This window comes from Vanacampus margaritifer, chromosome 8 (assembly GCF_051991255.1).
Source record: "Vanacampus margaritifer isolate UIUO_Vmar chromosome 8, RoL_Vmar_1.0, whole genome shotgun sequence".
NCBI classification, from domain to species: Eukaryota; Metazoa; Chordata; class Actinopteri; order Syngnathiformes; family Syngnathidae; genus Vanacampus; species Vanacampus margaritifer.
In genome coordinates, this window is record NC_135439.1 from 4,997,051 (window position 1) to 5,015,609 (window position 18,559).

An 18,559-nucleotide genomic window follows, 5' to 3' on the forward strand; every position below is an offset into this window, starting at 1 on the left:
CTGTGTGTTTGCACATATATATGTTGTTAATGTGATGATAACCATAGAACGGCAAAGTGATTTTTGCAAAATAGGAAATCAAACCGCATCTTTGTGAAACTTCAATAATAATACAATAGAAGTGAGCAAATGTTAACTCATTCACTGCCACTGACGGCTGTAGATGTCAAAGATATATTTGAACTGGACTGGCAGTTAGGCTGGCTAACATTGACGTTAGCTAGCCGTGTGGGCTAGCGAGCTCATTACGCCAGAGCCGAGTTGTAATAGTGGTGTGTTTGGAAATGAAAGTGTAGTGCACGGATTTCCCGAGCGTATTCATGGACACGCCTAAAGAGCAAAAAAACATCCAGCAAATAGTGTCCAATATGAGAACGTAACTGAACGTATCGAACGGAAGCAAACACAAAAGAGCCAAATGACAGAAGGAACAAAAATGTACTCGGAATGGATCATGACAGAAATTGTAATCCAATTCGTCTTTTCTGACATTTTGACCCGTTTTCAATCTACCCGCAAGCCACCTTCAAATGTCCTCAAATTCATGCTAATGAAGGCTAATTGTCCCGCCTCCCCTCCTGACCGAGGCCAACGTCCAGGAAAACAAGCTAACCCTCACGATCACCTTGAGCCAGATGAGATCATGTCTTATTATTACAGCGCCGCCTATTCTCGGACCCTCGCAAGTGCTGGCGAATAATAACTCCTCGTACTTGCGAACTTTAACCTTCAGAGATAAAACACCCGCCTTTCTAAAAGCATTGTCAAGGTCGCCGCGAGCGACCGTTTGCGCTAATGAGATACAGTATAGCATTAGCAATGCGACCTCCAGGATGGTTTGAAATCCCCTCCTGCTCCTGGATAGATAAAGAGGATCACCAGTTCAAATGCTTACCATTCAATATTATTTTATTAAGCGGACAGTAAGGGGTGGGGGGGGGGACGCTCAGTGGAGTGGCGGCCCCTCGTTTACACAAGTATGGCTGGTACCTCCTTTTAAAAAAAAAAAAAGTAAAAAAATGTAATTTCCTCTGGATTGTCGCGGATTACCTGCAGTGTAATTGCTGTGACCACCCTGGCCTCTGTTTGATTTGCCTGCTTTATTCACATAAGCCTGCCATGTTGGCCAACTTTGAACAAAAATAATAAAATGAATGTTTCAAAGGCAGCATAGTGCGGTAGTGTTTAGGATCTCTGCCTCACACTTTACAGGCTCTGAGTTTGAATCTTGGTACGTGAAACCACTTTTGTCAAAATTTGAGTAGTCCCGTGTTTATCAGTATAATTTATTTCGGCACATTCCAGAACCCCCTGCAGTAGTGTTTGTTATCATTTCTACAATACAGCCCAGCTATTCACCAGGCCAGCCATATTTGTATTCAACTTCCCGTCCCTCCAGCCACTTTGTCTAGCTCGAGGTTTGTCCTTTTAGTGGTGGCCAGGAGCTGCATGCAGACTGCGCTTTCACAGGAGAGTGAACATCAAGCAGGTTCGACTGCGACAAACCCGGAGAAGGCTCCCTGGAGAGAAGTGGGATGTCGGGTTGAGGGACAGCGTAAAAAATGGGAAAGGGGAGTCGCGGCGGAAAGAGGAACAAGCATAGACGACGTCAGATGCCTTTTATGGTTTTTATCTTACGAATATGTTATTTTATATACAGTGGATATAAAAAGTGTACACCAACATATTCAATTGCAAGGTTTTTGTCATCAAACAAGACGAGGATAAATCAATCAATCCGAAAAACCTTTTCCACGATTCATATATACAACTCAAGTGAATATGTTTCCTTTCATCTTTTTTTCTGGCGAAGTAGAAATAAACAGACTTTTTCTTATAGTTTTGGTTTACATACTGATTGAATGTGTACAGCTTATTCACATGCATTGTGGAGCTTTTTTTAAAAAAATTTTTTTTTTAAAAGCCTTTGGGGCAGTAAGGATGGAGCATCTATGAATTCTGCCTAGCAACAAGTTACCCAGGCAAATGTACAAAGTGACCCGGAATTATTGACCTTTTTTTAATTTACTTTTTTAAAAATTTGTTTTATTTAATTTTTTTTACTTTTTTTGTGCTATGAGTTTCACTTTTCTGCTTTTACTTTACTTTTTTTTTTTTTTACCCCACTTTTTTCTTGCACCATATAAGAAACAAAAGGTACATTTTCAAATACTGTATCGGCAACACGCTTGCCTTAAATTGCACTTCCTGTTTATATTAACATTTTCTTTCAACGATACATCAAGGATTTCCCCAGTAAGAGCTATTTTTCTTCAATTTAATATAAAATAATACAGTCAGTGAAAGTGTAAAAAAAAAAAGATAAAGAATCAAATTGTTAACATATGTAGCACTAATTGCAATGTTTTTAAAAGTGCTCGTTGGGATGCTGTGCAAATTTTCATTGCAAATTCATCTTGCGCCTTCCTGCCTGTGAATCTCATTGTTAGTCACAATTAATATGCGCGGATGCGCCTGTGTTTCCCTCCTGGATGTGTGCGATTCCTTGGCTGAGGTCAGCGCTTATAAAAAAAACAACAGCCATGATGGGGCGAGACCATTCCCTGGAGCCCCCAGGAACATGTTTGGAATACATGTTTTTGTAAGCAATGTATTCTCAAGTAGGATACAGTTTACAGATTGGCCTGCTGTAGAAAAGTATATTTAAAAAATAGAGGAGAGATTCTTTCCGTCTGTTGCAAAGATGAGCAACTGGCGGCCGCATGCGGCACACAACTGCAACCCGTGACCGTACTCTAAGCTGAGGATATGAAGTACTGACAACACAAGTGATTTTTTTTTTTATTGTCTTTTTTTTTTTTTTTTTTTTACACACTCCGGGCTTTGCTCTGGCAAGTAGAAGCCACTGTAGTCGTAAAAGGGCAATAAGATAGGAGAGACTCTGTCATTGTGGTAACAAAAACTTGGACTCAGCATTGGCCGAGCCATTTATGGGGCAATGTCTACAATTAGCAGTAATTTATGACTACTATTCCCTTGAAGAAATAATGAAGTCCATCCAGCCAGCTATCAAAAGTATGAGACCTCTCCAGGAAAAAAAAAAAAAAGTATGAGACCTAAAAGTAATCCCTGGGGGACACCACATTTCACTGTGTAGCTCTGTGACAACCAGTCATTCATCATTTTTTTTGAATGCTTTTAAATATTGTTTTATTTGAATTTTATTACATTCTCAAGAATAACAAAGATCGTTAGGGGAAATGTATCATGGTAAAAGTATACATATGACTTGAGAAAAAAAGAAAGTTCTCAAAGATATAAATAATGATGTAAATCACGAGAATTACATGAGAAAGTACAGCGACAAAATGTTTGTACATGAGTGTTTCAGGGTCCATTTGGATTCTTATGTCAACTGCGGCTCCTCTGGGACGGCGATGGGAATGCGGGGGCGCGCTGTGGCATAGTCGTTTAATAATTCATGATCTCACCCGGTTCTGGAGTGCATCCAGCAACCAGACCTCCAAAGATCTCCAGAACCGACACCTCTATTGGTCTCCCAACGATCGAAATGGACGTAACCGTGACGATCTCGTATGAGAATGATAATAAACATCATGACTGTGTTCGTGATCTTCCTGCCTTTTTATTTTGATGTTAATTTAGCCAGTTTTTACGCCGAGAGTTTTTTTTCCTATTGATTTATTTACTTCTTTCCTTTTAATTAAATGCGCCAAACAAACAATGACTTGCACATTGAATGGACGCTTACCATGAGCAACTCTCCTGACTATTACGAACCGACCCCGCCGCCGCCCTCGGTCCAAAAAGGAGGCTCTAAATTTGCCTGACCTCGTACACATTGTGTGGAGAGAAAAAAAAAAAATCAGCTGGCGCTTGAGGGAACACTTGTTCCTTCCAAATGTCAAGTTAGCTTTGCAGCTGCCACACAGACACTCTCACATACAGTCCAGCTCCGCATGTCCACCAGCGAATTGAGCACCGAGGCAAGCTAATTACAATTAGCCCCTCGTCGGCATTCACGGAAGCCCCCCCCCCCCCTTCCCTTGAGGACAAAGGGGGAGGCGACGTCTGCGCCTGGTTATGTCGACAGCCACACCTCTTGCCAAGCGCGAGACTTATCCACAGGTGACGGATCGGGCTCGCTCTGAGTCTGTAACTCAAGGTTGACCAGACGGGGTCAGGTCTGAATGTCTGCAGCTGTCACTGCTGATGTGTCACGTCACAATTAATTTCTCAGAAATAGAACAAGGAAGAGCGGCGTGCGCTCGGGGGGGGTGGGGGGGGGGTTCTTCTGAAAGTTTTCTCTTGAAGTGCAGCAGGTCATAATTTATGCTAGTTTGCTTCTCTTGTTGGTTTAACCCTCCAGTGCCATTTCTATAAATTTATGAAATTAGGGATGTCAGGCGAATTTTTTTTTAATCGTAATTAATCGCATGACTTATATAATTAACTCACAATTAATCGTAATTTTTTATATTTGTTCTAAATGTACAATAATTAAAATTATTTATATATCTATAATATAATATATTATATAAAAAAAAAAAAAAGTTGGCTCTTGGTGAAACTCAACACTTCTACCATATTTGCATTAAAAAAAACAGATTTTTATTCAAAGGAATTATGATGATTAAATTAAATATTGTATCATTCGAATGACTTGGAATCATTATTTTTCTTCCTCATGGTAAAGATTTCATTTGAACACCCACGTGTGTTTCCTTGCCAAAAAAAGGGGGATAAAGCAAACAGACTGACAGTTGCTTTTAAGCTTTAATGTCATGTTCTCTTCCATGTAACCATCAATTAACTCATTCACCTGACAATTCCTTTTATTAAATTTGCTTTTAAATCCTATGACGTCTTAGAAAATCTGTCACTTCAATTCGTCACAGATGCAAGCGTGACTCACATTATTCTTCTCTGTATTTTTCCACTTTCTATGGTCATAAATGTGAAGCAGCGTGATGTAGCGGACGGGAAAATGATGATGACGATGATCGAAATGACAGCCGCCTTGTGACTCAAGCCTTTTTTTCGTACGTGGCGACCCTGACGAACGAGGCTTTTGTGTCTACAAGGTCTTGATCGCCCCCCGCCGGCGCGTGCTCACAAAGTTATCTGAAAGTGTACCTCGCCCCTTTTGGGACCGTCGCCTTTATTCTGCTTTTCATGAATGCACATTCGCTGGAATTCTATATAAGCATCTTACATCTGTTATCTCCCATGCATAGCCTTCAGGTTTAAGAAGGATGACCCCTCCCTCGCACCTAAATTTATGACCCTAATCACCAGTTCGCATCTTTTAGCCAGCCTACTCAAATACACACTCATCTCTCTTCTGTTCCTTTTGTCAACAGATCAATCATGGAGTGTGTGTGTTTTTGTGTGTTTGCTTCTTTTCTTCCAGGCGATGCTGCAGCAGTAATGCCACAGTTTATTACACCAACGCACAGATTAAACCGATATATATCGATCCCGGGCCGGGCTCAACGGACCAGCAGCCGCGCATCATCCAGTTTGTGGAGAAAGAGGGAAAAATAAGTCAGTGCCTGTCAACAGGACAGCAGAAATCCAGTGTGATATTGCAGATTGGACACATTTCGTGCAACAGCATTGTTAATGCTGCTCATTTCACTTTTCATTGCAGTGATTGACTTTTCTTTCTTCTTATCCTGACCCTCCGTTTGTTCTGAACAAGAGCGTTCCGAGATGCCCACGGGGCTTTATAACCGAAGAATATTGATGGTAAAAATCTATTTTTTCCGACATCTCAGCACAGGTAGAATTATTTTTTTTCACCTACTGTGAAAAGAGAAATACTGTATCTCCCCCCGCCAAATCTTGGCGGCTTGCTGGTGAAGTGCTGTCTCCACGAGTGAAAATACAAACCAAAAATGTTTTACTTTTGATTGTATGTCGGATTGCTATTCTCATTAAACTCAGGAGACACCTATGTCAAAAAAATATATATAAAAAAATAAAAATGTGTCAATCAAACGTGACCATTTTACATCTTCCATCTCATGAGATTGTAAATGGAATAAATAATACGCTTTGATTTGGGAAGTAGATTAGCTTAAAAATCTAAATATTTTTTGATGTGCTGCTGCAAAATGACCAATTTGTCATTTCCACCTACTGTGAAAAGAGAAATATCCCCCCCGCCAAATCTTGGCGGCTTGCTGGTGAAGTGCTGTCACCACGAGTGAAAATACAAACCAAAAATGTTTTACTTTTGATTGTATGTCGGCTTGCTATTCTCATTAAACTCAACACCTACGTCTAAAATAATATATTAAAATAAAAAAATGTGTCAATCAAACGTGACCATTTTACATCTTCCATCTCATGAGATTGTAGATGGAATAAATAATACGATTTGAGAAGTAGATTATCTTAAAAATCTAAATATTTTTTGATGTGCTGCTGCAAAATGACCAATTTGTCATTTCCACCTACTGTGAAAAGAGAAATATCTCCCCCCCGCCAAATCTTGGCGGCTTGCTGGTGAAGTGCTGTCACCACGAGTGAAAATACAAACCAAAAATGTTTTACTTTTGATTGTATGTCGGATTGCTATTCTCATTAAACTCAACACCTACGTCTAAAATAATATATTAAAATAAAAAAATGTGTCAATCAAAGGTGACCATTTTACATCTTCCATCTCATGAGATTGTAGATGGAATAAATAATACGCTTTGAGAAGTAGATTAGCTTAAAAATCTAAATATTTTTTGATGTGCTGCTGCAAAATGACCAATTTGTCATTTTCACCTACTGTGAAAAGAGAAATATCTCCCCCCCGCCAAATCTTGGTGGCTTGCTGGTGAAGTGCTGTCCCTACGAGTGAAAATACAGACCAAAAATGTTTTACTTTTGATTGTACTGTATGTCGGATTGCTATTCTCATTAAACTCAACACCTATGTCAAAAAAAAAAAATGTGTCAATCAAACGTGACCATTTTACATCTTCCATCTCATGAGATTGTAGATGGAATAAATAATACGCTTTGATTTGGGAAGTAGATTAGCTTAAAAATCTAAATATTTTTTGATGTGCTGCTGCAAAATGACCAATTTGTCATTTCCACCGACTGTGAAAAGAGAAATATCTCCCCCCGCCAAATCTTGGCGGCTTGCTGGTGAAGTGCTGTCACCACGAGTGAAAATACAAACCAAAAATGTTTTACTTTTGATTGTATGTCGGATTGCTATTCTCATTAAACTCAACACCTATGTCAAAAAAATAAAAAATAAAAAAAAAGTGTCAATCAAACGTGACCATTTTACATCTTCCATCTCATGAGATTGTAGATGGAATAAATAATACGCTTTGATTTGGGAAGTAGATTAGCTTAAAAATCTAAATATTTTTTGATGTGCTGCTGCAAAATGACCAATTTGTCATTTCCACCTACTGTGAAAAGAGAAATATCTCCCCCCGCCAAATCTTGGCGGCTTGCTGGTGAAGTGCTGTCTCCACGAGTGAAAATACAAACCAAAAATGTTTTACTTTTGATTGTATGTCGGATTGCTATTCTCATTAAACTCAACACCTATGTCAAAAAAAAAAAAATTAAAATAAAAAAATGTGTCAATCAAACGTGACCATTTTACATCTTCCATCTCATGAGATTGTAGATGGAATAAATAATACGCTTTGATTTGGGAAGTAGATTAGCTTAAAAACCAAACATTTTTTGATGTGCTGCTGCAAAATGACCAATTTGTCATTTCCAGCACGTCGCCTCAAAGGTGGGTGGTGGGCTGGGGTGACAAAAATTAATGACGCCGTGCTTCGTTCCGCATACTGAGAAGCTGAACGCGGTAATTGCATCCATATTTTCGGCACGTTGTCTCTTACGGTGAAATGATTCATGGCGGGAGTCTATTTATAAGCAACTCACTAGGGCACCTGGCGCTATTGTCTGCTCAACAGGAAAGACTTCTGGATAGAGCCTTGTTGGCTGTTTTGATGTATTATTTCTTGCTGACTAAAATTACACTTTGAGCTAGCACAGCACTAATAGCATACTGAACCAAGCTAAGCTGACAAACAATCTGTAATTCTGTTGTATCACACGTGGCATACACTGTAACATTTTGCTATTAAAAAAACAATAACAAAGAATATTACCGTTTTCCATTTAAAATGTATTATACCTACAAAAACGCGATGCATTCTGGGAAACATTTGTGCCAAAGTAACACGACAAGCTTGTTGCTCAAAATTGCGACAAGAGCATCCTTGCTATGCTAAGCTAACGTATGTTCAGTCAATTTGATGTTATGATAGGCTAAATTGTCCTGTTCTGTAGCCTAGTTTATGCGATGCTAACGTGTGTTAAGTCAATTTGATGTTATGATAGCCTAAATTGTCCTGCTCTGTAGCCTAGCTTATGCGATGCTAACGTGTGTTAAGTCAATTTGATGTTATGATAGGCTAAATTGTCCTGTTCTGTAGCCTAGCTTATGCGATTTGGCATATGCTAAGTGAAGAGGGTCTTCTGTCCAGATTTAGTCATAACCGTTTTAATTTCCTTATTTCCTCAGTAGAACTTTTATCTGTGGATGTGTCTTTGTGAGTGTTGTCGCGATTTCTGCTAGCTGCCGGCATGTCTGGAGGACCTCCTCTATTTCCACAACAATAGACCATTTGTCTGTGGTTGAAGTCAATGTGTTAGTATGATGTCTTTAAAGTATCTCATGTCCGGTGAACTCTGGGTGGGCTTTGTGGTACCGCCCTTCAAGATAGTATAAGAATGTTGTAAGTCCTCTGAAATCTTCGCACTTGTGAGAGGCTGCAGCCATTGTCCGGAACTCACTTGTGCCCGGAATATTCTGTACAAATAAAAGCGTCGAAGCAACTGTTCATCGATCTCCAGCCTGCATTCGGATAACCAACAGTCTCACTACCCAAAAACGAAAACGAACACGCGAGTCCTTACTTTGCTAACACACTGTAAGTTAGCCCACTGTGTAAATATTGTGGTTAAAAACACCTAAACAGCAAATGGGCTTTCTCCTTTCACTTGCATAGGGTTTTTTCCCCCCTAGGTACTCAAAGCGCTTTAATGTCCCCCCCCCCCCCTCCCTCATTTATCAACTGATGGCATGTAGAGCAACTGGGGTTTGAGTATCTTGCTCAAGGGCACTTCGACACGATCACAAGGTTTAAAGGTTGGGATACGACTACTCTACCATTGAGCCAAATTAGGCTAAAATCTCTCATTCTGTAGTCAGGTGCACTCATTCTGACTTCATCTGTTGTACCAACATTTGCAGTTGCCTGAGTGGTAACCTGTAAATTAGTGAGTAGCAAATGTCTACCAGGGTAGCGGATGTGGATTTTTCGTCAGGGTTCGTTCAAGGCCATAAACCGTTGCGAAGTCGTTTGCGGCCCATTTGTGAACTTGAACCAACTGTGACGAAAAATCAGCCGCTACCTTCACAAAAACTCACAAATATTCACCACTCAGTGGGATAGGCTTTATATCCGCTATGGCTAACGTGCTATTAGCCTGTTGCAGTATCAAGATCGCCGATCACTCTTTTTATGCTGGTTCAAAAAATAACCTAGTTGTGCCATAGGCTAAAATATCACATTATGAAGCATAGCAGCCTTCAACCAAAACTAAGCTAAGTTATGCATCTCTGTGTAGATTGGATTTTTTTTTCCCCATTTACGATTATACATACAAATTTGTTTGTATCATTTATGTATAACAAGCTCGTATTTCATGCGTGTGTTTGCCATCGGATGAAGATCCCTTTTGCATTAAGCATGCTGACATTTGTTACATCTGACAGCTGTGAGTCCACAAGTGACAGCTCAGCTTCTGACATTGATATTCTCCACAACACGGAGCTCGGCTCTAAATAATGAATGGTTTTCAATTAGGCAGCTGCAACACGCCGCCTGGCGCAGCACAAATAGTTGACGATTCCTAAAGATGGAGATCATTAGACAACAAGAGGCCATTAACCGCAACTATAGAAGACGTTACAGGGCGGCTCTGTGGAACAATGCTAGAAAATCTATACGGCACAACAAAGAAACTTTTTGCTCCCCAAATGAATGTCTTGGAGGTCCAAAAGCTGTCAAATTGTCGTAGCGCAGTGTCATTCTCCACAGCCAGCTTTCACCCAGATGACTCGTTACTTCCCGGGGCTCTCAATGCCAGGCTTTGATTTCCAGATTGAATTTTCCGGAGTCCTAGTTGTCTACGAGCAGCTAATAATAATTGATTGTCAAGAGAAGTCGACGTTGCCTTCAACAGTTTTTCAGACCCTGGTAAAAATGTCATTCTTCTATAGTGACTGACAAAGCGAACCTTTAGAATGATTTTAGGAAGACACAGTAATAATCTATGACTCTGTCTGGGGTGTCAAACTTTTGCCATCATGTGCATAGGGATACAGTACTGTAGCTTTACAGATGGCAAATTAAAGAGAAAAAAAAATCTAAAATTTGAACTGTTATTTTTTCAACATTGTATTTTACCTGAGATTGTAGGTTAGTAGTCTTTAATCTACATACTGAACCTCAAGAGCATCATTTTAGAAAGTCCACCTCTGGTATCAGTTGGCAATCCTAAAATGTTAGTTTCGCAATGTCAAGAATTTCCTTCAGGATCAATAAAGTATCAACTAAACTTAACCTAACCATCGTTATCATCAGTTTGAACATTTTGGGGTCAAAGTTCAAGTCATACTTTTTTAGATTAATTTAAACTATGACAATGTATAACCTTTTGTTCAAAAGTTATTTCCAACTGTAGAAAACTTACCAATGTCGTACAAGGACGTGGGGGGAACTGCTGGACAGCTCACCACTCAGAACAAGGCGGTGCAAGTGAACTCATTCACTGCCATTCACGCCTATAGACGTCAAAAATTCATTTTAACTAATTAATTTAATATTTTTTTCCACTTTTGTTAACAAGAGTATGAAAACCTCAATTTTTTTATTGCACATTTAGAAGAGATATAAAATTTGTTATTAATCGTGAGTTAACTAGTAAAGTCATGTGATTAATTACAATTAAAAATTTTAATCACCTGACGCCCCTAATTTTTAATGTTCTTTTTTTTTAATCATGAGTTGAAGTCATGCGATTAATTACAATTAAAAAAATTAATCAACTAATCATCACGCCCCTAATTTTTAATAATCTTTTCTAAAAAGAAAACGATTTAAAAAGAAAAGATTATTAAAAATTAGGGGCATCAGGCGATTAAAATTTGTCATCATAATTAATCTCATGACTTCACTAGTTAACTCACGATTTTATATCTGTTCTAAATACCCCCCCCCCCCCCAAAAAAAAAAATTCTAGGTTTTCTTACTCTTGTTAACAAAAGTGGGAAAAAATGTTAAACGAATAGAAATAGTTCAAATAAATTTTTGACGTCTATAGCCGTCAATGGCAGTGAATGAGTTAAATTCATTCATGTGTAACTTTCAGTTCAAAAGGTTTTTCTAATGATAACAATCCACGGGCTGCCACAATCCCAACAACAATCCTCATGGTAGTGCCACTAGATGGCATCGTCTTAATGATTCTCAGGTTCATCACCCCAGAATGCCTTCTGGCTTCTTGATGAACTTTATAATTTGAAATGGCCTGGAATTCTCCTGAATCATTCATGGTTTAGGCAGCTATAGCCCTTGGTTGCTAGGGGATATCCCAAGAAGTGCTGAAAGCCTTCCTCCCCCTCCCCGTTGCCATCAAAATTTCATAGTGCTATGCTCTGTTACCTCTTTCACCCCCACAACTGGGATATGCATGACTACTTGAGAATGGTTCAAGTGCACATTCAAGAAGGATTGGTTCGGTCTTGGAAGATAGTATAAAAAGTGGTGTCCTCGACGTAATCTGTATCAAGAAGGCGCCAAAGAACTTGGCTCGGCACAAATTATTACGTGCTAGTATTGACTGACTGACCGATTGACTAACTTAGGTTACTAAGTAAATGAGCCAACTAAGTCACTTACTGCCTGACCGACTGCCCGCCATATTAACAGACTGACTCCACTACCGACTCATTGACTGACAGGGTTTACCTAACCGACTAACCAAACGACCAACCAACCAAAAAATGAACTACTGTAAGACCAACCAACTGTCTGACCGACTAACTTACTAAGTATCTGTCAGACTGGCCTACTGACTCACTTTCTTCTCAACTAACTGATGTATTGTTTTGCTGATTATACTCTCTGACCAACCAACCAATGGCTGACAGATCAAGTGAACGACCAACTCTAACCCTACCCCAGACCTGTCTCGATGGGCGGGGCCATAGGGTGTTGTGCCCGCCCACCAAGTTGCTTGTGGATCGCTAAAGGGATATTTGACTCATTAAGCCATTTTCAGCAGTAAAAAGTCAATATTTTGTCCAGATAAATTTGATAATTTTTCATGAACAATTAATACCGTTAAAAATGAATTTTGCCACTTGCTGTCGACTGAAGATGACATCACCTGTGCTGAGGAAGTAGGTAACGACCAAGCATGGCTCAATTTGTTGACCAAACCCAGAAAATAGGTGAGCCGTGATTGGTCATCTTCAGTCGACAGCTAGTGGACACATTCGTTTTTTAAAGGTATTAATTGTATACAAAAACAAATGTAGTTATCAAATTAATTCTGGAAAAATACAAACTTTTTACAACTGAAAATGGCTCAATAAGTCAAGCAACATTTTTTTTCCAGCTGAAAGCTTGACCAAATACTACTTTACTCATTTACTGACTAACTACAAAACAAAACAAGGGTGAACATTTCTGAACATTCTTCCCTGATCTTCCATTATGGAATAACAGTTCCCTTTAAATCATATACAGTCAAGGGGGGGGGGCCTCGTCGAGCAGCAGAGGTGGGAGCGTAAACACGACTATTTGGTGAGAGGACCAAGTGCGCACTTCATTAAAATGCATCTAAATAATGCTGTTACACAAGAGATGTTGGGCAGCTGCAAGCTGTTTAGTATGCATTTTTAGGAGGAGGCGAGTCAACAGAGGATTTCCATCTCGACTCTCTGCTTTTTAATTTATTACATTTTTGTGTGCGGCCTCAGCCACTTTGACTGCAAATGAAAGACTGGTGATGTGCAGGGACGCAGACGTTCACGCTTGTCTGGTGGCGTTTGGTGCATTGCATGTTTCGGTCGGACAAATGGCTTTCAAGACAGGAAGACATCATACATGCTACATGGCGATGGGAAAGTCACTATTAAAACCCTGGAGAACCCACGGGGTCAAATTTGGCCCCTATAAATTCTGCTACTCAAATAACAAAGACCTTTTTTATTTTATTATTATTATTATTTTTTTTTACAAATTTAACTTCAAAAGTCCAGAGTGCCACTTCTGACCCCTGCATGGGGCCATCTAGTGGATGGATATTGCACTTACATGAGCCAGAGTGGTGGTGACAAGATGGCTGGCAACATGCTGTTTTGTTGAGCTGAAAATCAATCCAAACAAAACCATCTTCTCAGCAAACCATCAGATGGTAAAAATTTGGTTTTTTTTGTTAATCTATTTCATATCATGCAGAATGCCTAGGAGTATGTTTTATATATTTTTTTTTTTGATAAATTAGCAACTCTGAGCTAGTTAAAAAAAAAAAAGGTTAAAATTGAAAAAACATATATTTTGGTGTTCAGTGAACTTATAGCAGTCATTTAATCTATAATTCCTAATTTTCCAAAGAAGAAAAGGGTTCTTGGGTTCTCCAGGGTTAAAACATGTCTCTTAAAAGTGCATGTAGAGGTCAGGTATATGTTGTCTTATATGCCACTAGGGGTTAGAGGTGTGTGTGTGTGTGTGGGGGGGGGGGGAGCTGTGTGTGTGGGTGTGTCACAAAGGTAGAGTGATTACTTAATCAATGTCACCTGTGTTCCTCAAGCAGAGTTAAATAAACATCTACAAACTGAAAAAAGGGCCTCAAGTTTCCATCTTGGAATCAGCGTGTCAGACGGAGCCCTGTCTTCCTATCTCAGTGACTGCATTTGGTTTGGATTTTCACAAACGCACAAACGTCGCAGGAGGACGTGGATCAATATTGGAGGAGGTGGGAAAAACCGAAGAGGATGAAACGGGACCCACATCTTGCTTTCTTCTTCTTAAAAAGGTAAGACCTCGTCACGAAAATGCGATAGGGTCTATTTGTGATAAGCAATGCTAACTAACGTCTCGGCACTCGCTGGCTTTGATTCCGCTTTTTGCTAGAGGAGTGAAAAATCTGCAAAAACGGAACACCCTGTATAAAAAGTGTCAGTTGTCTGGATAGTGTCCAGTTACTGGTCAAACCCGTGATCCTTTATTTGAAGTCAAGGTATATACGTACACAAAAGAAAATCTCTCTTTGAAAATAGTGAAACTTATTAGCCTCTTTTCATTGGCTCTGCAGTGCCTGAAGATGATGAGTGCTGAAATTTGTGATGAGCTGGACAGATTTTTTTTATGGGCCAACTGACCTTTTGTCTGGCAATTTGATTTAAATCCATGTGCTCCACCTATGGACTCATGTAAGGAACCTAGCTGTAACTCCCATGATATACTGCTTTATTCTGTCGGCCATAAATACAGAAAACCCTTGGAACCATTAGCCATAGTAGTGCAGTCCGCACAAGAATCCAGATCCTCATTCACCAAAACAGAAGGATTGGGACACAGAGACTTGACATTATTAGGATATGATACAAGTAGTCTTGACTTAAGGTAAAACCACCAAAGTCCAGTTGCCTGCTGATTCAAAGGTTACCTCTTTGACTGCCAGACGTTTTCAGAAAAGGAATGCAGTGGGTGCCAGCCGATTTTAAGCATTTTGACTGATCTTTCAAGGTCCATAGAAAATTATGTGTTTGGACTATGGAAACACACATACTACCAAATGAAACATTGGACTCTCATCTTTCATCAGAAAAAAAAAAGTTTGTTTCTACCTGATTCCGTTTTTCAGTAATCAACAATAGAAAATGGTTAGTTTCACCTCTGTTTTGAAACAAACTTCTTTTAACGTCTTTGGCACTCCTCCATAGGATTTTACTAAATGTTATTTAACGTTTTTGGCAGTCAAAGAGTTAAAGTGCCTTCTGAAAAGGATTGTATTCGATTTTTGAGGGTTTTTGTTAGACCCGTTGTGGAAATCCGATTGTTTGCTAGTACAAAACAAAACAGCAAAAACAAAAAAAAACGTTTGAGGGCTCAGTGTGGCTGGCATTGTTCCTGATTATTATCGTCTGTGCTTGCGTTTCGATTCTACTTTTTGTGAGTGCCCGTGTGCCATAACAAAAGATACTGCAAATTGAATTTCCCTCGGGGACAATATTAAAGGTTGTTTTTCTTTTCTTCATCTTTTTAAATAGAGAAACAATACTAGGACTTAGTTTTCATAGTATATGTGCAGAACTATTCATCCACTTGCTCCACATCCATACAGGCACCGATTTTCTAAACTGCTTAGACCATTCAGAGGGTTATTAGAGCCCGTCCTCCGAGTGAAAGGCTACCGCAAAATGTTCTCGCACTGTACATCCATAAGCTGGCCAGAGAAGGTGTCACATCAGCAGAGACTCAGGCAAGATATATTGGTTGGTCAAATTGCTGATGGACACAGAATGACAGAAACAAAATGGATGGCCTGTGAGAGGCGGACATACAGGTCACGTAGAGGAGAAGCACAGCCAGTGAAAATAGTGGCAAAGTGGGGGAGTAGTACTAGTTGGGATCGGAAGATGCACTGTGGCGGTGCCCTTGACCGAGGTGCTGAACCTTCTAAACTGCTCAGGGGGACAACACAGTTGAGCTATCTTCCCCCGTCACTGACATTTGTGGATTGGTGACAAGACAAGACAATAAGTGGGTGCCAACTGCCAACTGCAGCAAGCTTTTTTTTCCATTGCAGCTCCAACTGACTGACTGACTGACTGACTGACTGACTATCCAAACAACTGAGCAAAAGTCCTACCGTTACCAACCAATTAATTGATTGAGTGCCTAACTAACTGATTGACAGACTGAACAATTAACCAACCAACGAAAGAACTGTAAGACCAACGAACTTACTGATCTAAGTCCTAACTGTGACAGACTAAATAACTCTAACTATTGACTACCCAACTAACGCGCTAATTGGCAGGCTGACTTGGTGACTGACTTTCTGTCTGACATGCAGGCAGACTGACCAACTAACAGCAACTGACTGATGAAATAACCGCAAGACCACACTTGCTGATCAAGTTGCCTACTGACTGACAAATTGACTGACTGACTTGACTGCCCAACTAACTCACTGATTGGCAGGCTGACTGGGTGACTGACTTCCTGTCTGACAGGCAGGCAGACCACACTGACCCACCTACCGACTTACAAATTGACTGACTGACAGACTGAACAACCAATCAACGAAGGAATTGTATGATCAAGTAACCAACTAATTTATTAACCAAGTGACCTAATTACTTCCTAAATAACTCTCTGACTAACTGTCCAACTAACTCACTGATTGGCAGGCTGACTGGGTGACTGACCTAATGTCTGACAGGCAGGCAGACAGACAGACAGACAGACAGACAGACCGACTGATGAAATAACTACAAGACCACACTGACTGATCAAGTTGCCTACTGACTGACAAATTGACTGACTGACTTGACTGCCCAACTAACTCACTGATTGGCAGGCTGACTGGGTGACTGACTTTCTGTCTGACAGGCAGGCAGACCACACTGACCCACTGACCGATCGAGTGGCCTACCGACTTACAAATTGACTGACAGACAGACTGAACAACCATTCAACGAAAGGAATTGTATGATTTATTAACCAAGTGACCTAATTACTAACTAAATAACTCTCTGACTAACTGCCCAACTAACTCACTTATTGGCAGGGTGACTGACCTACTGTCTGACGGGCAGACAGACAGACAGACAGACCGACTGATGATCAAGTTGCCTACTGACTGACAAATTGACTGACTGACTTGACTGCCCAACTAACTCACTGATTGGCAGGCTGACTGGGTGACTGACTTTCTGTCTGACAGGCAGGCAGACCACACTGACCCACTGACCGATCGAGTGGCCTGTCGACTTACAAATTGACTGACTGGCAGACATACAGACTGAACAACCATTCAACGAAAGGAATTGTATGATTTATTAACCAAGTGACCTAATTACTAACTAAATAACTCTCTGACTAACTGTCCAACTAACTCACTGATTGGCAGGCTGACTGGGTGACTGACCTACTGTCTGACGGGCAGACAGACGACCGAATAACTGCAAAACCACACTGACTGATCGAGTGGCCTTCCGACTGACAAATTGACTGACTGACTGACAGACAAACCAATCCAACAAGCTGATTAAATCACCTTGACTTGCACTATCTGAGATAAACCACACACATGAGAGAGGAAATTCCCCTTTTGAGATAAATTAAAAACTAATGAAGTGACTACAAGCCAGGCGCTTGAATGTAAACAAATTCAGCCTTCATCTTTCCCGAGGCTGCCGCTAACATCGTAAATCCGTAGCCAGTGCGCGGGATTGTACTGCGTAATTAATGCACAAATGTAAGGAGGTGGGCCCCGTTGCATGCTCACTGATCACATGGCGGTCACATGACAGTTTTTTAAAAGGGAGTGGGGGTGGGAGAGGGACCGGAGCATCGCAATCAAGCCGATCCGACCGCATGTAGCCGACCTGCAGGAGCATCCGCCCTCCTCCTCTTCTACTTTCTTCCTCTTCCTCCTCCACGCCGCAGCTCACGTTGTCGCTTTTCCCGCACTCTTCTTCTCCTCGTATCCGCACATTCACTACTACAACCATTGTTGTGCTCTTCGCCTCACCAGTTGTGGGGAAGGGAGGGAGGGCGGGGTGGGGGGGGTGATCGTCCAGGCAGCATCTTCTATTGGCAAGGTAAGACCAGATAACTTTTTCGGTTCTTTCTGCGCTCTTTCTCTGCTCAAACTGAACACAATTCACGTGCAAATTGTCGAATATGTGCAGAATTTTCATTTTACTTTCAGCTATGATGGGATTTGAACTACAGTAAGAAGTCTCGGTGTAGGGAATCATATACAGCACTGTAGAATCCAAATGTGCTATGTATGGAACTATATTGAATTACTGTAATATAAAATCCTCTAGGCAGCATTCATCCATAAACTTTTGGGGTGAATAATCACAGAGCAGTATGCTGGTGCCACTTAAATATCAATATGTCCATCCAGAGGAAGATTACTGGCCGCATTACTGGCACCCTGGAGAAATTCAATACACACGTACCATATATCTATATCATTTGCACTTCTATTGATTTTTTTTTTTTTTTTTTTTTTTGTCGACCCGCCCCAAATATTCAATAACTTGCAAAAGGGCACTTCGTCAGTGCGAGGATGTCTCCAGCAAGTGGTCCCACTTCTCTATATTTTTGAGTCCTCAGAGTCTATTGACATGCTTCTTTAGTTCACATCTTGTGTGTGTGTGTGTGTGTGTGCGTGTGTGTGTGTGTGTGATGACACGCAGAGACACAGCCTTCACGGT

At 40.5% G+C, this 18,559-nt stretch overlaps 1 protein-coding gene across 9 annotated transcripts in view; it reads left to right on the top strand.

The window, feature by feature from the left end:
• Positions 1–13,938: 13,938 nt before the first annotated feature.
• Positions 13,939–18,559, top strand: part of rap1gapb (RAP1 GTPase activating protein b) — a 96,233-nt gene continuing 91,612 nt past the window's right edge. For 8 of the 9 annotated variants that reach the window (XM_077573670.1, XM_077573662.1, XM_077573663.1 and 5 more), the window contains exon 1: positions 13,939–14,133. Coding sequence is in view for 7 of the 9 variants with exons in the window: in XM_077573662.1 (XP_077429788.1) it covers positions 14,093–14,133 (41 nt within the window). In the remaining 2 variants the exon portion in view is untranslated. Of the gene's footprint in view, positions 14,134–17,675; positions 17,933–18,559 lie in introns of those variants that run through there. The other variant, XM_077573671.1, reaches the window with a different exon arrangement.